The sequence below is a fragment of the Polyodon spathula genome, chromosome 7 (genome assembly GCF_017654505.1).
Source record: "Polyodon spathula isolate WHYD16114869_AA chromosome 7, ASM1765450v1, whole genome shotgun sequence".
NCBI lineage: Eukaryota > Metazoa > Chordata > Actinopteri > Acipenseriformes > Polyodontidae > Polyodon > Polyodon spathula.
The window spans coordinates 41350317-41372578 of NC_054540.1; the positions used below are offsets into that span (position 1 = coordinate 41350317).

Consider the following 22262-nt stretch of genomic DNA (forward strand, 5'->3'; position numbering starts at 1 on the left):
ACGGCAACAATGGCCCGGGTGCTTCACAAAACTGGCCTTTGTGGAGAGTGGCAAAAAGAAAGCCATTGTTGAAAAAAAAACTCTCATCAGATCTCGGCTAGAGTTTGTCAGAAGGCAGGTGGGAGACTCTGAGACCAAGTGAAAGAAGATTCTGTGGTCTGATGAGACAAAAATTTTTGGCCTCAACGCTAAGCACTATGTTTGGCGCAAGCCAAACATACATCATCCTGAGAACACCATCCCTACCGTGAAGCATGGTGGTGGCAGCATCATACTATGGTGATGCTTCTCTGTGTCAGGGCCTGGAAAGCTTGTGAAGATAGAGGGCAAAATGGATGCAGCAAAGTACAGAGAAATCCTGAAGGAAAACCTGCTGAATTCTGCAAGAGACCTGGGACTTGGGAGAAGATTCATCTTCGAGCAGGACAATGACCCCAAACATACAGCCAAAGCCACACTGGAGTGGCTTAAAAACAAAAAGGTCAATGTCCTGGAGTGGCCTAGTCAAAGCCTGGACCTCAATCCAATTGAGAATATGTGGAAAGAGTTGAAAATTGCTGTTCACCAAAGGGTCTTGACGGAGCTTGAGCAATTTTGCAAAGAAGAATGGGCAAAAACTGCAGTGTCCAGATGTGCAAAGCTGGTAGAGACTTATCCAAATAGACTCATGGCTTTAATTGCTGCCAAAGTTGCCTCTACCAAATATTGACTCAAGGGGGTGAATACTTATGCAATCAATTATTTTCTGTTTTATATTTGTAATTAATTTAGAACAATTTGTACATTTTATTTTTCACTTTGACATTATGGACTTTTTTGTGTTGATCAGTGGCAAAAACTCCTAATTAAATCCATTTTGATTCCATGTTGTAACACAATAAAATGTGGAAAAAAGTCCCCGGGGGGTGAATACTTTTGAGAGCCACTGTATATGTATTATATACAGTGTGTATAGTAAGTATTCACCCCCCCTTGGACGTTTTCACAGTTTGTTGTGTTACAACATGAAAAATCTTGATGCATTTAAATGGGATTTTTTCTCCTTTGATTTACACAACCTACTCAACATTTGGATTTTTTGAAAGGTGAATCTCTGTCCCAGTCTTAGGTCTTTTACAGACTGAAGCAGGTTTTCCTCAAGGATTTACCTGTGTTTAGCTCCATCCATTTTGCCCTCTACCCTCACAAGCTTCCCAGACCTTGCCGATGAAAAGCATCCCCATAGGATGATGCTGACACCACCATGCTTCATGGTAGGGATGGTGTTACCTGGGTGATGTGTTGGGTTTGCGCCAGACATGACGCTTGGCATTTAGGCCAGATAGTTTAATTGTTGTTTCATCAGATCACAGAATCTTTTCTCACATCTTTTCAGAGTCTCCCACATGCCTTTTTTGCAAATTCCAAATGGGATTTTACATGGGCTTTTTTCAGAAACTGCTTCCTTCGTGCCACTCTTCCACCGGCCAGATTTGTGGAGTACCTCAGCTATTGTTGACACATGGACAGTTTCTCCCATCTCAGCCATGGAACGCTGAGGTCTTTGAGTTGTCATTGGCCTCTTGGTGGCTTCTCTGACCAATGCCCTTCTCACCCGGATGCTCAGTTTGAGAGGACGGCCTGCTGTAAGCAGATTCTAGGTGGTGCTGTATATCTTCCACTTCTTAATGATCGACTTGACTGTGCTCCAGGGAATATTCAATGCCTTTGAAATCTTTTTATATCACTCCCCTGATCTGTGCCTTTCCACAAATTTATCCTAGAGTTGTTTTGAAAGCTCCTTGGTCTTCATGGTAGTGTCTTTGCTTTGAATGCACTACCCAACTGTGGGACCTTAAAGAGACAGGTGTATTTAATCTGAAATCATTTGAACCATTTTTATTGCTTCGCTTCCCCTGGGTGATCGGACATCGCTTATTGTGTGAGTTTTGAAGGCAGTTGGTTGCACATGAGCTTATTTAGGAGTTTCATAGCAAAGGGGGTGAATACTTCTCAAATGAAGACTTTTCAGGTTTTTATTTTTAATTGATTTGTTTTTACTACCCCCCCCCCCCCCCCCCCCGGGGGGCGGTAAAAACAGTTTGTTCAACAATCTGTGACAACGTCCAATGGGGGGGGATGAATTTACTATATGCACTGTATATATCTATATCTATATCTATATCTATATCTATATATATATATATATATATATATATATATATATAATATATAATATATATATAGATCCTCTCACTCTCACGATTCGTTGCCCCTTTAAGACCAGAACCAGGACACAGAAATTGAATTTCTTTAAGCACTGACCCCAAGTGTGCAACACTGACCGGCCATACCAAGGCCACCCCCTCCCCTAAAACACACCCACCCACACTCAAGTCCAGAAATGTCAATTTCCGCCCTCTTCCACGGGCGGACTTGAGGGTGGGTTGGACCTTCCAGCACATCCGGGAAGGGACCATGAACCGGCGACAAGGGACCCCATCGGGATGACAGGGCCAACCGAAGCAACGACCAGGAAACAGGAGGATGCAGCAGAGGGCAGAGATCTTCCCCTGGGGACCGGCGCAGCGATGTCCGATCACCCAGGGGAAGCGAAGCAGCGAACAGGGGGAGCACCAGCAACGTCTGGGTGCTTCGGAAGAGCAGAGCAGGGAACCAGGGGAAAAGCTGTGGCCAATGTTGTAGACTCCTGGGCTCCAGGTCCAGTGCAGGAAGGTCTAGGAAGACCGACAGGGTGTCCAGGAGCAAGGGGCAAGGGACCGCAACTGGCAGTGCCGGACTGGTTCGCTGGGGTGATGGAGGTGGGCACCTCACCTCCTCCTCTTTGTTCATTGCTTCTCCCTCTCTGGGCTGTGGGGACAGCGGGGCCTGTCCCCACTTTTGGAGCAGCAGCTCCAGCTCCGTCGGCTCCCGCTTCGGTAGCCCTAGCTCTTGCCTCCACTTTTTATCCTGCTCTTTTTGAGCAGCGGTGTGTCGGTTGATCGTAGCGAATAATTCCTCTATACTTTACATTTTTCTGGGTCGTAGGGGCGCCCACACACGCTGCCACCATATGTGAAAGATCCTCTCACTCTCACGGTTCGTTGCCTCTTTAAGACCGGACCCAGGACACAGAAATTGAATTTTTTTAAGCGCTGACGCGCAATTTTAATAAACACACATCAAAACAAACAAAACAGAAACAAAAACCTAACTCCATTTTGGAGCTCTCACTAAACACCAACATGAACCTAACTAACACGCAGGACGGCTAAGCCGTTTACCTGCTACACAAACACAATAAAAGTTTTTCACACAACACCTTACTCTGCATACGACTGCTCACACACACAGCCGGGCTCTTCTCTCAGCAGCCTTGAGGCTGCCTCTCTTAAATACCCTGCACCTGGCTCTAATTTACAATTACCACCAGGTGCAGGGGATAACTAAACCATAAAACAATTAAAACCCTTAGCCCATTCACCCAAACGTGCATTCTCATATATATATAAAATTAAATCAGGGACTTATTTTCTGCTTTTAATGATGTTCAGTTGCAATAGGTATCTCCCAATTTTTTTCCCAGCTTAATTTCAGTAAAGCAGGCCGTTCTTAAGAGCTTAATGTAATGTCCTTGATTCCAGCTTGCTGTTCTCTTCTCCTAAAAGCCTCCACAAACTCTCTCTGTAGTTATTTGGCAGCAGTAATGTGTTGTGCCTCCTTGAAGGACTTGCTGTATCATCTGTCCCGATGCTTGTTGGGGGCTTGTGAATAAATGTAGTAAGAAAGAGTAGATGATGGTTTTGAGTAATTATCAATCTAAAAAATTGTTGAATTTAAATCAAGGGAAGTAATGTTAAAACTTTACAATGCATTAGTAAGACCTCATCTAGAATTTTGTGTTCAATTCTGGTCACCTCACTACAAAAAGGATATTGCTGCTCTAGAAAGAGTGCAAAGAAGAGCAACCAGAATTATTCTGGGTTTAAAAGGCATGTCATATGCAGACAGGCTTAAAGAATTGAATCTGTTCAGTGTTGGAACAAAGAAGACTACGCAGTGATCTGATTCAAGCATTCAGCATTCTAAAAGGCATTGACAATGTCGACCCAAGGGACTTTTTCAACCTGAAAAAAGAAACAAGGACCAGGGGTCACAAATGGAGATTAGATAAAGGGACATTCAGAACAGAAAATAGGAGGCACTTTTTTATGCAGAGAATTGTGAGGGTTTGTAACAAATGAGAGGAGGCTGTTCGGCCCACCTTGCTTGTTAGGTTGTTAAGAGCTTATTGATCACAGAATCAAGCAGCTTCTTGAAGTATCCCAGGGTGTCGGCTTGAACAACATTACTGGGGAGTTGGTTCCAGACTCCCACGATTCTCTGTGTAAAAAAATAAAGTAAAGAATAGCTTGCACATTAGCCGAAGATGATAAATGTGAATGCTGTCCAGTTTTCTAACTGCTTGGTTCATTACATTCCTCTAGGGCGCTGTGTGGACCATGAAATTCTCTCACTGTGGAAGATTACTGGCAACTGCTGGGCAAGACAAAGTAGTCCGAATATGGGTTCTAAAAAATGCCTTTGACTATTTCAACAACATGAGAATGAAATACAACACTGAAGGTGATCTAAGTGAATTAATAAACCTATATAGTAGCACATTTTGAATCAAATAAGAGCCATGACAAGCAATGATGGAAATCTAGTAGGTTGCTGTACTTCTGCACCCAAATGCAGAGCTTGAACTAAGGAAATAATAATTCTTTTGAATTCTGTATTTTTGTTCTTTAATTTAGCTTTAGAAATGCTTTCTTTGCATACATTTTACTTGTTGTATAAACAGCATCGCGAGTGTTTTGGAGTTCTGTAGTTATTTTACTCTGAACCATGAGGATGGTGGGTTTCAGCCACTCTCATTTGTGGAATGATTACAGCACTCCAGGAACATTCATGCTGTATCCTCTAATGTAGACACGAGGTGAAGCTCTTTCATGTGTTTGTTACTGTAAAACGATGATCCATGTTTCTTGCCTTGGCTTTCTTTAGGTCGTGTTTCTCCCTCACCTTCTCAAGAAAGTCTGAATTCTTCAAAGTCCGAGACAGACACTGGAGTAAGTGTTTTTTGCTGTTATAAAATACACAAAGGTATACAGTGTTGTCTTTATCAGCCACAGTGCACAGTATAGTAAGGTTGAAATTCCTGTCTGTGATATCTGTGTACAATTGTATAGATGTTTTTGAAACAGCCTGAGGACACCAAATGCTAAATCAGAAACAGCACTCATTTTGTTCTTGTATTGTACAAACATGACAGTTGTCCTTGTCAGGTAATATTACAAATAATTAAAATATTTCACAGTACTGAAGAAGTCAGCATCTTAACCTGCCTAATTGTGTTCCAAGGTGAATAATTCTCCTGAAGATCCTGACCTTGATGATAAAAGTGTTCCTTTCCGACAGCAGACATTTTGCAAGTACAAAGGCCACACTGCAGATCTGCTTGACCTCTCCTGGTCTAAGGTAGGAGTTCAGAAAAACCAACAGAGTGCTAGAAATTCATTCACATTCATTCACCAATTCATTCACATTTAATATGGCATAATAAAATGTAAAGCTCAGATAAACTCTTGATTTTTAGACATCTACAAAAAGAAAATGTAAAAAAAAAAAAAAAAAAAAAAAAAATCATAAGTAAAAGCTGAGTGTCACAAATTTACACAGCAACAGATGGAAATTAAATATCATTTACTGTAGTTATTGGTTATCAATCGTATGAACTAGTCAGTTGAAATCTTATAAGTACTTGTAAGTGAAACAAAAACATCCTTTTTTTCTGCAGAACTACTTTTTACTTTCCTCGTCCATGGACAAGACAGTGAGGTTGTGGCACATATCCCGGAGGGAGTGTTTATGCTGCTTTCAGCATATTGACTTCGTCACTGCAATTGCTTTCCATCCTAGGGTAAGTGCTTCCCATTTTTATATTATAGCACTGAGCTCATTCCAAGTGCACCATTGGAGTGATTCCGAGCAGATTGGTGGAACCCATTGCTATCATATCTGTGGAGCTCTTTGTTATGGCACAGGAGTGCCACAGACTGGCAGTATAATAAAGAGCATGATGCTGGAATATTGTTCCCATCTTGTGAACTGTATAATATACTGTAATTCAAGTAAATGCATGTGTAACAGTGGAGATGGACCGTTCATGAGAGTAGAAATAATTAGTCAATGCATTCAGGGTCTACAGTCTGCCTTGATGTCCTCTTTATGTCTTTGTATTTTAACTATTTATGGCTCGCTCTAGAAAATACAAACACAGTACATAAACAGTTATTAACATACTAGAAAGATTAATTCTACATTAATAAGTGGAAAGAAGCATAGATACTTTGTTTAAAGTAAAGCCTGCTGAACATTATAGCTGGAATGAGAAGATCATTTCTTTACAATGTGTTTCTATGTAAAGAATGATCTTGCTTCTCTCACCCGCTTCATGAATTTTGTTTCCTCTTTAGGATGACAGGTATTTCTTAAGTGGGTCCCTGGATGGCAAACTGCGTCTGTGGAACATTCCTGACAAGAAAGTGGCGCTCTGGAATGAAGTGGACGGACAGACAAGGTTGATAACAGCTGCTAACTTCTGTCAGAATGGGAAGTATGCTGTTATTGGCACTTACGATGGGAGATGCATCTTCTATGACACAGAGGTAACTGAAGTTAGATTAGATTTCTTTTCACTTCTAATTAACCTTTTGCGGTCCTATTTCGGAGCAGGTCCAACATTACAATTTTTCCTTTCCGGTCTGATGTCGGACACTGTCCGACATCATCAAAAAGATGTCAAGCACAGGTCTCTAGAGCCAAGAAAACCTTTCAATGGCTGAGTGATACTGATAGGAGCCGAATGAAGCCGAAAAAAGGGGCATATCTGAGCAATACAGATAGCCTCTGCACCACAGAGATAACACGGACACACAACAAAGGAGATAGCTTGTAAGGAATTTTGTAATAGTTTTTGTGTTAGAACTGATTATTCTGATTAAACTGATTAGCCAAGAGAAACCAAAAAAAAAAAAAGGAGGCGGATCTGAGCAATACACATACAGTGGCTCTCAAAAGTATTCACCCCCCCTTGGACTTTTCCACATTTTATTGTATTACAACATGGAATCAAAATGGATTTAATTAGGGTTTTTTGTCGCTGACCAGCACAAAAATGTCCAAATCTCAAAGTGAAAAATAAAATCTACAAATTGTTCTAAATTAATTACAAATATAAAACAGAAAATAATTGAAGGCATAAGTATTCAGCCCCTTGAGTCAATATTTGGTAGAGGCACCTTTGGCAGCAATTACAGCCATGAGTCTATTTGGTTAAGTCTCTACCAGCTTTGCACATCTGGACACTGCATTTTTTGACCATTCTTCTTTGCAAAATTGCTCAAGCTTCGTCAAGTTGGATGGGGATCTTTGGTGAACAGCAATTTTCAACTCTTTTCACATATTCTCAATTGGATTGAGGTCCTGGCTTTGACTGGGTCACTCCAGGACATTTACCTTTTTGTTTTTAAGCCACTCTAGTGTGGCTTTGGCTGTATGTTTGGAGTCATTGTCCTGCTGGAAGATTAATCTTCTCCCTAGTCCCAGGTCTCTTGCAGACTTCAGCAGTTTTTCCTCCAGGATTTCTCTGTACTTTGCTGCATCCATTTTGCCCTCTATCTTCACAAGCTTTCCAGGCCCTGACGTAGAGAATCATCACCATAGCATGATGCTGCCACCACCATGCTTCACGATAGGGATGGTGTTCTCAGGATGATGTGCGGTGTTAGCTCTGTTTTGGTCTCATCAGACCATAGAATCTTCTTCCACTTGGTCTCAGAGTCTCCCACATGCCTTCTGGCAAACTCTAGCCGAGATCTGATGCGAGTTTATTTCAACAATGGCTTTCTTTTTGCCACTCTCCCACAAAGGCCAGTTTTGTGAAGCACCCGGGCTATTGTTGCTGTATGCACAGTGTCTCCCAGCTCAGTCGTGGAAGACTGTAACTCCTTTAAAGTTGCCATAGGCCTCTTGGTGGCTTCCCTGACTAGTGCCCTTCTCGCCCGGGTACTCAGTTTTTGAGGACAGCCTGTTCTAGACAGATTCACAGTTGTGTCATATTTCCTCCATTTCTTAATAATGGACTTTACTGTGCTCCGGGGGATATGTTATTATATCCTACCCTTGTTTGGTGTTTTTAAGAACCTTATTCAGGATTTGCTTTGAATGTTCTGTCGTCTTCTTGATGTAGGTTTTGTTATGAAATGTACTAACCAACTGTGGGATCTCCCAGAGACAGGTGTATTTAACCTGAAATCATGTGAAACACCTTAATTGCACACAGGTAGACTCCATTCAACTAATTATGTGACTTCTAAAGACAATTGGTTGCACCAGAACTTAAGAACATAAGAACATAAGAAAGTTTACAAACGAGAGGAGGCCATTCGGCCCATCTTGCTCGTTTGGTTGTTAGTAGCTTATTGATCCCAAAATCTCATCAAGCAGCTTCTTGAAGGATCCCAGGGTGTCAGCTTCAACAACATTACTGGGGAGTTGATTCCAGACCCTCACAATTCTCTGTGTAAAAAAGTGCCTCCTATTTTCTGTTCTGAATGCCCCTTTGTCTAAACTCCATTTGTGACCCCTGGTCCTTGTTTCTTTTTTCAGGCTGAAAAAGTCCCTTGGGTCGACACTGTCAATACCTTTTAGAATTTTGAATGCTTGAATTAGGTCGCCACGTAGTCTTCTTTGTTCAAGACTGAACAGATTCAATTATTTTAGCCTGTCTGCATATGACATGCCTTTTAAGCCCGGAATAATTCTGGTCGCTCTTCTTTGCAGTCTTTCTAGAGCAGGTGTGTCATAGCACAGGGGGTGAATACTTACGCAATCAATTATTTTCTGTTTTGTATTTGTAATTAATTTAGAACAATTTGTAGATTTTATTTTTCACTCTGACAAAACGCTCTGGACTTTTTTAATGTTGGTATGTGGCAGAAACTCCTAATTAAATCAATTTTGATTCCATGTTGTAACACAATAAAATGTGGAAAAGTCCAAGGGGTGAATACTTTTGAGAGCCACTGCAGTCCCTTCGCCACATACATAACAAGGACATAAACAAACAAGATAGCTGCTTCAGCATCCATCACTCAAAGAATATCACAGACATTTGCAGAGCTTTTTGAGAAGTTGTAGTAATAAAATAATGACTTGGATCGTATTATTGATGAGTTTGGTGATAAAATGAGTGATCAGGAGATGATTTTATGCACGAAAGGTGTTAATACAGCGATCAAGGGGTGGGACGGGGCTGGAGATGCAGTACTGGGTGTCCTGTTGATATACAGTGCCTCTTACCTGTTTTACTATGAATAAAATTACTTTTAAACCGCGTGTGTGAAAATAAATTGGACCTGACGTGTCTGACAGGCACTGAATAAATGGACCGCAAAAAGGTAAAAACAAAAAAAAAAACTGTTATTACAGTGCTGCCTCTGACTTGCACATCAAAAAACATGAAATACAGAAAACGGTGAATAGGCCTTACAGTATATTGATGGCAAGACATGCACATTATTTAACAGAATGGTGAAGCAACTCGCCAGAGCGGAAGCACCAAATTGCTTGACGACTTTTTCGATTTCAGGTTTTTTCAAGAGCTTGAAGAATTTCCAAATTTTTCTAGCACAAGAAGCAATGGTGCATTTTGCCGTTTGTTTACTTGCCATTTTGTAGCAATGCGGTGCACTTGTGGAAATTAGAATACAAACCAAGTCAATGATACGACTGCAATTCTGGAAAGATTTAATAAACAAGTCAGCGTGCCTCAAGACACTCTCTTGATGGCAAGTCACATTTGAAAAGATTGAAGATTGAAAACAGTTCTGTATTTGTTGTGAAGTGTTCTCTTAGGTGTTCCTATATGCGGAGACTGTACCAGTAAGATAACTCTTCCTTTAAAACACCTACTCATATTACTTGGTGGAAACTAAATTTACCAGACTTAAGCTTCCTTCATAGATTTAGTCTGCGTGGTAAACAGCTATATTAAGAATGCAGACCAGGGGCTCTGTTCTGGTGAAACGAGTGGAATCGCAAACGCAGTGGTTAAAGTCAATCACGTCTGCCCCGTAGGGAGTGGCTTCTCCAAAAGTGTGATTCTGATGAAATAAAAAAAAACCAGCGCAGGTGTGTGCCCAGCCAATCAATGCTGAGTAGGTTGGGGAATCTACTATCCAATCAGGGCCAGGCAGCAATCCCTTTAAGAGGCAGAATGCGCTTGCATCACCGCAAGGCTCCATTTTGAATGTAGACGTGGCGATCATGTCGAGCAGCAGTAGCACAGAGCAAGTCAGAACAGCAAGTGGTCGGTCACTCGCCGAGAAAATACATAAACCATGCTTCACGACACAGGAGATAGCAGATATTAATATAGCAAACATTCATTCGTCCACTACTTCTGGTCTTGGCCATTAGCTGTGCCCTACATTTTTGCTTTATGTGTGTTTCCCACTTTTTTTTTTTTTTTTAGTTCTGTGTCATAATGTGTGGTTTATGTATTGTCTCCCAATGGCCTGTCCTTGTATGTGCTGACTAGATCCACATGCTGTACTAAAATTCATAATATTTTCTTTATGTACCATACTTTTTGTTTCAATAAACCAATTTCGCCTAAATACATTGTTTCCTTTGTAATGCATTAATTAAAATAATGTCACATACCTGATACCCTTCTTCTCAATGGCTGAAATTATAATATTAGCCAGCATATCATCCATGATTATTAGGGGTCTTCTTAAATTGTGGAGAATTTTTATTACATTACATTTAATATATTACATTATATTTATTATACATATTTTTTACATTTTATTACGTAAGTCACCAAATCGACCCGGTTTTGACCCGATGCTACAGCCACCAATCCTACGCGGTGCAAAAGCCACCGAGCCAGTCTGATGCTGATCTAGTACCTTCCAAGTACCGACCCACTACCGACCAGTGTTCAGGTAACCAGTACAGTACCAAATTGTTCCCGCTTGGGTTACCTCTCCTTCTCCTCCCCCACAGAAGAGGTTGGAGCAGGTGGAAAACTGGGCAGCTTTTTTCCACCAAGTACCATTGTCATTGAATTACTGCAGCAACGTTCAACTCCACCTGCCCCGTCTGCCTGCTTGGGGCCTCATGGGGATGCAAGCGCAGATTGGTCACAGGAGGACATACTGTCCATCACCACCTCTGAGAAGGTGGGCGAACAGGAGCTGGCGTTCCCGTCTAAGGAGTCCGACAGCTTGTCCCCTGTGGTTAAGATCTCCCTGTCAGCAGAGCTTATACCGCTAATCAAGAGGGCCACTTCACTTGCAAGTGCCCTGGCCTACAGCAGAGGAAACAAGGCAGTCAATTTCCCATACTGCAGTCTGTTTCCCATGCCTGCCACTTCTCCCTTATCCACCCCAGTTGATTCAGATTTTCTCTGAGATCCAGTCTTTCTGGGACCATCCAGCAAACAGCTCCTGCTGTTTCCTGGTCAATGGATGCCTATAGGGTGCATGATGTGGAGAAGCTGGGCATGGCCCATTTTCCGCCAATTGAGGCTTCTGTTGCTGCCTTGGTGGAGGCGCCTAATTTAGTGCACCTATCCAAGGACGCTGCCTACCGTAACAAGCAGTGCCGTGTCTCTGAGGTGATCGTCGAGAGTCTATTCAGTCAGTGTATTCGCCTCACGGCTAGGGAACTACAATAGGGTTCTGGTAAGCTTCAGTTGCATTTGCTGTGGTCCTTCTCTGAGAACTACTGGCTTTCACCACAACAGCTAATCGAGCTGTGCCTGGTTAACAAAAACCTGCTCCGTGTGTCCAAGCTCAACAGAGAGGCTGTGGGTAGAAACCTGGCTGTGCTGGTAGCTGCATGTAGGCAGGTTTGGCTTTCCCAGGCACACGTGTCTGACGTGGACAAAGCACCACTGTTGGACACCCTGGTCACTCCAGGGCATACGTTTGATCCCGCAGTTGACAAGATGCTGCATCGCTCATTAGTAATCAACTAAGGAGCTGCCGTCCTAGGCCCCAGCAGCCTCAAAGACCGGCACAGCCGGCTGCGCCCGCTGCCAGAGATGATGTTTGTAGGCTTTAATAGGTTCCACTACCCTGGGCAGAGACAGACACCGCAGGCCAAGCCACAGGCTAAGCAGCAGCCGTAGGAATTTGCTGGCACAGGCCCAATGCCCCATCTCAGGGAGCCATCTGGACTATTGGCATCAGTGCTCCACAGACATCTGGCTTCCTACCGCTCAGACCAGCTATTTGCTGCAGTTCAAACATGATGCTCCCTCCCTTTCGGTATGACTGCAACATCAGTCACAGACCCACAGGACGTTGCTGTCATGTCTCAGGAGGTAGCTATAAAAACAGGTTATTTGCACAATAGATCCCCTCCAGTTGGAGCAAGGGTTCTACTCCAGGTACTTCCTTGTGCCCAAGTGGGATGGTGGCCTCGGACCGATCCTGGTTATCCTGTAGGGAGCCATACAAATGGCAAAATCGTAGATGAAGAATAAAAATAGCAAATATATTAAATGATTACTTTTCACAAGTTTTTACAAAGGAAGATACTGACAACATGCCCCACATGTCATCCAGTTCCTATCCCGTTTTAAATAACTTTAGCATAACTGAGGCAGAAGTGTTAAAGGGACTAGGAGCTCTTAAAATAAACAAATCCCCTGGGCCGGATGAGATCCTCCCAGTAGTACTCAAAGAAATGAAAGAAGTAATTTACAAACCGCTAACCAATCATGCAGCAGTCTCTTGACACAGGGGTGGTACCGACAGACTGGAAAATTGCAAACGTAATACCGATCCACAAAAAGGGAAACAAAACTGAACCAGGTAACTACAGACCAGTAAGCCTGACTTCTATTATATGCAAACTTATGGAAACTATAATAAGATCCAAAATGGAAAATTACCTATATGGTAACAGGGTCCTGGGAGACAGTCAACATGGTTTTAGGAAAGGGAGATCGTGTCTAACTAACTTGCTTGATTTTTTTGAGGATGCAACATCGATAATGGATAATTGCAAAGCCTATGACATGGTTTATTTAGATTTCCAGAAAGCTTTTGACAAAGTCCCGCACAAAAGATTAATTCTCAAACTGAATGCAGTTGGGATTCAAGGAAACACATGTACATGGATTAGGGAGTGGTTAACATGTAGAAAACAGAAAGTACTTATTAGAGGAAAAACCTCAGAATGGAGTGTGGTAACCAGTGGTGTACCACAGGGATCAGTATTAGGTCCTCTGCTATTCCTAATCTACATTAATGATTTAGATTCTGGTATAGTAAGCAAACTTGTTAAATTTGCAGACGACACAAAAGTAGGAGGAGTGGCAAACACTGTTGCAGCAGCAAAGATCATTCAAAATGATCTAGACAAGATTCAGAACTGGGCAAACACATGGCAAATTACATTTAATAGAGAAAAGTGTAAGGTACTGTACGCAGGAAATAGATGTACATTATAAATATCATATGGGAGATACTGAAATTGGAGAAGGAATCTATGAGAAAGACCTAGGAGTTTTTGTTGACTCAGAAATGTCTTCATCTACACAATGTGGGGAAGCTATAACAAAGGCTAACAAGATGCTTGGATACATTGTGAAAAGTGTTGAATTTAAATCAAGGGAAGTAATGTTAAAACTGTACAATGCACTAGTAAGACCTCATCTTGAATATTGTGTGCAGTTCTGGTCACCGCGCTATAAAAAAGATATTGCTGCTCTAGAAAGAGTGCAAAGAAGAGCGACCAGAATTATTCCGGGCTTAAAAGGCATGTCATATGCAGACAGGCTAGAAGAATTGAATCTGTTCAGTCTTGAACAAAGAAGACTACGTGGCGACCTAATTCAAGCATTCAAAATTCTAAAAGGTATTGACAGTGTCGACCCAAGGGACTTTTTCAGCCTAAAAAAAGAAACAAGGACCAGGGATCACAAATGGAGATTAAACAAAGGGGCATTCAGAACAGAAAATAGGAGGCACTTTTTTACACAGATAATTGTGAGGATCTGGAACCAACTCCCCAGTAATGTTGTTGAAGCTGACACCCGGGATCCTTCAAGAAGCTGCTTGATGAGATCTTGGGATCAATAAGCTACTAACAACCAAACGAGCAAGATGGGCCGAATGGCCTCCTCTCGTTTGTAAGCTTTCTTATGTTGTTATGTTCTTATGTATCTGAGCTGAAGGAGGACCAGCGCACAGGACGTACCTGTGGTTCGCCTTTCAGGGAACGGCGTACAAGTTCCATGTCTAGCAATTTGTCCTCTCACTAGCTCCCCATGCCTTCATGTGCATGGATGCTATCTTGGTGTCACTGAGACTCAAAGGCATCAGAGTACTCAATTATCTGGATGACTGGCTAATTTGTTCCCAGTCTCCAGCACAGGCAGAGGTCCACACAGAACTTGTCTCCAGCCACCTTCAACGGCTGGGCCTTAAAGTGAATCGTGCAAAGAGCTAGCTCACGCATTCCCAGACAGCCTCCTATATCGCAGTTTGCATGGACTCCAGGGCCATGCTGCCCATTCTGTTGGATGGCAGAGTGCACAGAATAGCCACTTGTTTTGGAGCTTTTTCAGCTCCAGAGCACTCACAGTACTAACTTTCCAGAAACTTCTGGGCCTGATGGCAGCAGCTTCCCAGACCCTTTAATTGGGTCTCCTGTGCATGTGCCCTCGGATACAGCGAACAAGGGGTGGGGCGGGGCTGGAGATGTAGTGCTGAGTGTCCTGTTGATATGTTTTACTGTGAAATTAAATGTTTTAAACAGTGTGTGTAAAATAAACAGTGCATGTGAAAATAAATTGGACCTGATGCGCCTGACAGGCTCTGAATAAATGGACCGCAAAGGGTTGTGGCAGCTATTTCAGCTTGCCATGTCAGGATTGACTCTCTCTTCCCAGGAGCTCACTACCTGGCAGGACAATTTTTGCAAGGGGTTTGCATGCTTCAGGTGCCTACGAAGGACATTGTTCCTCACTGGAGGCTAAACGTGGTGCTACATGCACTCATGAAACCTTCCATTTGAGCCCTTGCAATTAAGCAGGCCGTCCTGTCACACCAATGAAATTGAATAAAGCCAGCTTGGCCCACCCTGATAATTGGGAAGTTGTGTTATAATGGGACCTACAAAGATTTTAGTTCCAAGGAAGTGTAATTGTTACAAATTGCTTTTCAAAAGACAACCATTTCAGATTAACAAGCCATCAACTTATTTGACAGTTCTCCATTAGTCATGTAGTTTAACACTGAAGGTGTTACTTAACTAGAAGCAAAACATAAGAACATAAGAAATTCTACAACGAGAAAAGGCCATTCGGCCCACCTATAGTCAAGTGTGGTCCGTTAGCACTCAGAAGAGGAAAAACAAAAAAACCCTAACCAAGTTAGTAGGGGAAATAAAACCTCTGGGAATCCATGGCTAAATGGACCACCTTGCTCCAGGCGGTTAGCTAAAGGTCTTATGGTCACAGAGAGGGTTATACAGTATTGTTCATGACAACATCCAGTCTATTCTTGAAGGATCCAATAGTCTGATTCAAGAACTCTGTCTGCAGGAGGAGTAGAGGACTAGTGTATCAGTGTTTGTAGTAAGCAGGAGGAGTAGTGTATCAGTGTTTGCAGTATGCAGGAGGAGTAGTGTGTGAGTGTTTGTAGTACGCAGGAGTAGTAGTGTATCAGTATTTGCAGTATGCTGGAGGAGTAGTGTATCGATGTTTGTAGTATGCAGGAGGTGTAGTGTATCAGTGTTTGTAGTATACAGGAGTAGAGGAGTAGTATGTAGGAGTAGAGGAGTAGTGTATCGATGTTTGTAGTATGCAGGAGTAGAGGAGTAGTTTATCAGTGTTTGTAGTATGCAGGAGGAGTAGTTTATCAGTGTTTGTAGTATGCAGGAGTAGAGGAGTAGTGTATCAGTGCTTGCAGTATGCAGGAATAGTGTATCAATGTTTGTAGTATGCCGGAGGAGTAGTGTATCAGTGCTTGCGGTATGCAGGAATAGTGTATCAATGTTTGTAGTATGCCAGAGGAGTAGTGTAGCAGTGTTTGTAGTATGTAGGAGGAGTAGAGGAGTAGTGTATCAGTGTTTGTAGTATATAGGAGTGGTGTATCAGTATTTGTAGTATGCAGAAGGAGTAGAGGACTAGTGCATCAGTGTTTGTAGTGTGCAGGAGTAAGGCTGGTTTATACTTTGGCTGCGACCCAATTTTTGGTCTCAGTCAGTGGTCTCCGACAGGTGGAATGACATCATCTGCACTGCCACGAACTATGTTGTGACAGGCTGGCGAGTGGATAAGGCCCAGAGACTTTAATTATAAACAAACACAAAATAAAAGGGCACAAGGGCGAAAATAAAGATATTTAAACACAAATAACAAAACAAAAAGCAAAACTTACAAAAATAAAGGTTTCCAGGCTGGGCAATGCCTTCACTGGATTAGAAAATTCACAAAACCAAAAACAACAAGCACAACCATCTGCTTGCTTCCTCAGCTCCCTCCTCTCTCTAATGGGAAGCTGAGGCCTCCTTTTATGTCAGGTGGCTGGGTGCTGATTGATTGTTAATTACGCTAATCAATTCTAGCCTGAACACAATAAACCCAGGCAGGTAGGGGAATTTAACCCCATAACTGCCAATTTATAAAGGGCAGAGCTCTGCTCTGCCACATATGTCTTTTTTGAAAAGTTGTACAGCCTTTTCTTGTGTGTCTGCGACCGCAAAATGCACAGGGTCAGATGATGTTGAAAAAAAAACAAAAAAAAACATTTGTCTAATGGTCGCAAGCCACTGAAGCGCGATAGAGCAAGTTTTTGAAGAACCCAATAAACAAGAACAGAACAGGATTTTAAACTTGCCTCTAAACTGAATGAAATTAAAGCGTAAATTATTAAAAAAAATATTGGTGCTTACATAGAGTACCATGCACAGCAACCACTTGTATAATAACCATAATGAATACAATGTATTTTTATTTGTATTATTGTTATTCTTTTTATATATTTCAGGGCTTGCAAAATTTTGGTAATGGTACTTGCCCTTCGGGCAGTCAATTGTCAACATTTGGTTGTCCAAAAAAATGTCATGTTGCCCATAATTGACCTATGGACTGTGATTTCTACAAAGTACACTGTACTCAATGTAGGAACAGTATCTCAGGGTATCTCACGCCAAGGAAACACATGTACATGGATTAGGGAGTGATTACATGTAGAAAACAGAAAGTAATGATTAGAGGAGAAATGTCAAAATGGAGTGAGGTAACCAGTGGAGTACCACAGGGATCAGTATTAGGTTCTCTGCTATTCCTAATCTACACTGAACAAAAATATAAACACAACATGTAAAGTGTTGGTCCCGTGTTTCATGAGCTGAAATAAAAGATCCCAGAAATGTTCCATTTGCACAAAAAGCTTATTTCTCTCAAAATTTGTGCACAAATTTTACATCCCTGTTAGTGAGCATTTCTCCTTTGCCAAGATAATCCATCCACCTGACAGGTGTGGCATATCAAGAAGCTGATTAAACAGCATGATCATTACAGAGATGCACCTTGTGCTGGAGACAATAAAAGGCCACTCTAAAATATGCAGTTTTGTCACACAACACAATGCCACAGATGTCTCAAGTTTTGAGGGCGCGTGTAATTAGCATGCTGACTGCAGGAATGTCCACCTGAGCTGTTGCCAGAGAATTAAATGTTCATTTCAGGAGGAGTACAGGAGTAGTGTATCAGTGTTTGCAGTATGCAGGAGGAGTAGAGGAGTAGTGTATCGGTGTTTGCAGTGTGCAGGAGGAGTAGTGTGTCTGTTTGCAGTATGCAGGAGGAGTAGTGTATCAGAGTTTGCAGTATGCAGGAGAAGTACATGAGTAGTGTATCAGTGTTTGCAGTGTGCAGGAGGAGTAGAGGAGTAGTGTATCAGTGTTTGCAGTATGCAGGAGTACTGTGTCAGTGCATTATTAGTGTTTATCTTCTCATTGTTTGTTACTGAAGGGTATTGTGTTCAATAAGCTTTATTTATAAACCAGGCGGTGAGTTGAGAAGTTGGAAACAATGTGTACAACGTGTGAGCAGCAGTAATAACTCTAAGATTGGAATGTGTCTGCATCCAGCTGAATTATTGATATGAGAGTTATTTCTTCACCACATCTCAACCCCAACATTACAGTGTTATAGATATACGGATGGTATGGTGCATAAAACGAAATCTGTTACTTACAATCCTCAGATTTGAGTGCAGGAAAGCACCCTATAGTCTGGATGTCGCCGGTTTGAGTCCAAGCTATTCCTTTGCTGACCCAGGACGGGAGCTCCCATGGGGTTCCACCCGGGGGGAGGGAGGGCTAGGTCGGCCAGTGTTTCCTCGGCTCGCCACGCACCATTGACCCATGTGGTCTGGCAGGGCATCTGCGGGCTTGCCCGTAAGCTGCCCAGGGCTGCGTTGTCCTCTGACACTAGCTCTGGGTGGCTGCATGGTTAGTCAGCACTTTGTAAAGAAGTGGGCGGCTGACAGCACATGCTTTGGAGGACAGCGTGTGTTCGTCTTCACCCCTCCCAAGTCAGTGCAGGAGTGGTAGCAATGGGCTGAGCCAAAAAATATTTGGATATTACCAAGTTGGGGGGAAAGCAATAAAAATAATTGGCAACCACTAAATAAAATTAAAAAAAAAAAAAAAAAAAAAAAAACAGAGTTGTGCATTTCCTGAATCTTAAATGTGGGCATCCTCACTTCAACGCAGTAAATAAAGTATGTATTAGTGAAACGTACAATCATTGTATTGTAGAAACAGAAAATGGATGTGTTTGAGTGGTGTTTGTTTGTAATAGCCGAAAATAACCAATTTTGCCAAATTATAAAAAATGAAGGAAAAAAACTCCAAAAAACCCCCCACAAGTTCAAGTATAGTATATGTAATGACAGTAGTGATATTCATGTTCATTCCTCTGTTTTGCAGCATTTAAAATACCACACGCAGATACATGTACGGTCCACCAGGGGCAGAAACCGGGTGGGGAGAAAAATCACTGGCATTGAACCACTGCCTGGAGAGAACAAGGTATGAGGGTTTCCCAGCCAGTCCTAACCGTGAGGAGGCTGATTCACTGAGCAGCTAGTGGGGAAGTCTGCAACACTGTGATAGTTCCAAAATAGTTTTCTAATGTAAGGTAAAGGAGACAGAGATAAACAGAACTTTATCTGTCTCCATATGGCAGTTTAAACCATGTGAAAAAGACATGATGCAACCATTGTTCCTAGACATAAGCACAATAAGTTGTATGCAAAAATGTACGCAAATATGGAACATTCTACACTGCAGCAGTGAAGTCTTGCAGCAGTTCCTGGATGAAGACTACTGCACTGTATGTGTTACTGTAGGGGATTAATGTATAGCATTAATCCCCTTGAAAATATGCAAAGATACGTGTAATCCACTAAAGACAGCTGTCTGTTTTCTGGTCTGCCTCTTAGATTTTAGTCACCTCAAATGACTCAAGAATCCGACTCTACGATCTAAGAGACTTGTCCCTGTCTATGAAATACAAGGGTTACGTCAATAGCAGCAGTCAAATTAAAGCCAGTTTCAGGTAAGGTTGAATCCATACAAAACTTTTCTGTTGTAATAAAAAGAGGATTTGTAAAGCAACTCAAATTCATCTTCCTTTCAGTCACGATTACTCCTACGTAGTTAGTGGGTCTGAAGATAGGTATGTGTACATCTGGAGCACGTACCACGATGTGAGCAAGTTCACTTCAGTGAGGAGAGATCGCAATGACTTCTGGGAGGGAATTAAAGGTAACTTTTTTTTTTTTTTTTTAAACGTTTCAAATTGTGCATATGTGGAGTGCAGTCAATAATAAAGTTATCAAGGTGTGGTAGATAACAGTAAAAGCTGCATTTGAAAATCAAATTAGGCATTGTTAAAAAAATGTTTAAAATAAAACTGAACTCTGGGGATGTGTACACAGAGCTCTGCCACCCTGGATCCTGAGCTAGTCTGCAAAGAAAGCACCAGAATGCTAACAGCAATGCTTCTCTAAACTTAGCTTGTTCTTCAATCTGCAGCCCACAACGCAGTGGTCACGTCCGCTGTCTTTGCACCGAACCCCAGTCTGATTGTGTCTGCAGAGCCTGCTGTAGACAAACCCGAGGAGGAGGGCAAAAGCCCAGAGGACCCCAGTGAAGAGAGCCTCCCTTCAGGTGAGCTGCTGTGACTGCAAGAGAGCAGGGGAGGGATTACATCCAATCTGTATGAATGAAAAACCAAACTGAATGACAACTCTTCAATAGCAAGGACAGTATAAAGCACCCTTCATCGTGCTCTTCCATGAAAAGGGTTTTTAATGTCTGCAGTAACTGAAGATTAACTAAACTTGTATCTGATGTAGTGATTAACATGTTGCACATGGATTTCATTTCATGTTTTTTTTTTTTCTTTTAGGAGCCTTGAAGACTGACTACACTGAAGTACTTTTGTCTGCGGATTTCACGGGTGCAATAAAAGTGTTCATCAACAGAAAAAAGAAAGAGTGAAGCGGAATAGAATAGAGTACATGAGCCTCATCTTTTCCACATTCTTTCCCTTTGTTGAAGCCTATTGTACATTTACCAATGGTGGATCCACATGATGTATTAAAACAGGTGTTAAGTTTACTAATTTGGTGGTTAAGGGAGATTATATTTCTACAGAGGGCTTTGCAGAATGCAGATAAAGGATATTTAAAGTTTATAGAGAAAGGGTTTGTAACTGTGTAGGGGTCATCAAGAAAGCAGTGCTTGTTGTCTCTAAGTATATAGATAAATATATATGTATTTAATAATGGAGATCAGAACTCATGCATGAAAAGGTGATCAAGTACTCACACGTCCCTCTGCTTTTCTAGCTTGGGGGTGAAGTTCACATTGAGTGAGTGGGCACCTCCTGAACAGTAACCATGTGTGGAAATTCTAAAACAAATTCACTGTGTTTAAATACACAAATAAACATGTATTAACAAATTTAAAAAATACAAACAAAAAAATGACAAAAATCACATTTCCAAACTGCAAAATTGCTGTTTTTGGAGGAGCAGAAGCAAAAAAAAACATTGAAATTAATGCTGGCTCAGCTTTAAACACAATTGCCTTTTACCTTTTGTGATCTTGTGTTTTATTTTTTTTGCAGAAGAGATCACTGGCTTATAACTTTGACTGGCACAAGATTGGAAACAAATCTTAAAGGTGGAATTGTATTAGAAATATGGTGTTTATTTGAAAAGAATTGTAAAATAAACTGTCAGGTTTTTTGTATTGTTATTACAGTGAACAAAGAAAACTGGTTTGGTCATTTTATTTAGGTTAGAGCTTCACTATTGACAGCCTTTGTAAATATCTGACTGTTAAACTAATGACATAACACTTTAAGGTTCACTTACCTGGGAAATGTTATCGATGGTTGAAAATGTTTGAATTACCAAAATGTTAAACAAAATAAAAAAATTGATCACCAAAGTAACTGTGGCACATGGTGTGATTCTTACTCATTGCTGAATATATTTGTGTTATTTCTACTGTGTTTCAGTTGCTGGAAAACGTTCAAAATCAGAAAGGCATTACAATCCTCAAAGACTGCCAGTGATACCATCCACATCTAGAACAACATTCCTCAATCAATAGAAATAATTCAGAGAATTTAAGATGCATCCCATTGCTTAACAGTACATGGCATGCATATGACACAAATATTCTGTTATTGTCACAGGACAACAAACATATTAGGATTCCATTCAAAACGCTGAGGTACTCTACTGCATTGAGAGATTGTATTCCATTCAGTCTGTTTAAAAGTAAGACTTCAGACTGCCTCACATTGGAGCCTCGAGCTGGGAGCCGCTGTGACTCGCTGCTGACATGGAGACAATGCTTGTGTTTCAGTTTTCCTAAGAGAAGTAGTTAGATATCCCCCCCCCCCCCCAATTAGCTTTTTCCCACCAATTAATCCAAACATGAATGTGCAAATCCATCACAGGCTAGTTTGGCTGTGACTTATTTGATTGCTTCTTATTTTTCCACTGTTGCATCTCGTCTGCTGCATTAAAGTGGTGAAAGGTTGTTTTGTGAAAGATAAACATGAACTTACATGGTGGCTGTTCCAGTACAATATTTTTTGCAAAAGTTCACATGGCCTG

The 22262-nt window shown here is 41.6% G+C and overlaps 1 protein-coding gene across 6 annotated transcripts in view; it reads left to right on the forward strand.

Moving 5' to 3' along the window:
• The window catches only part of LOC121318624 (WD repeat-containing protein 44-like), a 121502-nt gene extending 99917 nt beyond the window's left edge, over positions 1–21585 (forward strand). For 5 of the 6 annotated variants that reach the window (XM_041255498.1, XM_041255495.1, XM_041255497.1 and 2 more), the window contains 10 exons: positions 4467–4605; positions 5029–5093; positions 5386–5502; positions 5822–5944; positions 6501–6692; positions 19051–19152; positions 19566–19681; positions 19763–19890; positions 20161–20295; positions 20537–21585. In XM_041255498.1, coding sequence (XP_041111432.1) covers positions 4467–4605; positions 5029–5093; positions 5386–5502; positions 5822–5944; positions 6501–6692; positions 19051–19152; positions 19566–19681; positions 19763–19890; positions 20161–20295; positions 20537–20628 — 1209 coding nt within the window. In that variant the 3' untranslated portion in view covers positions 20629–21585. The remainder of the gene's footprint in view (positions 1–4466; positions 4606–5028; positions 5094–5385; positions 5503–5821; positions 5945–6500; positions 6693–19050; positions 19153–19565; positions 19682–19762; positions 19891–20160; positions 20296–20536) is intronic. The other variant, XM_041255496.1, reaches the window with a different exon arrangement.
• Positions 21586–22262: the final 677 nt, after the last annotated feature.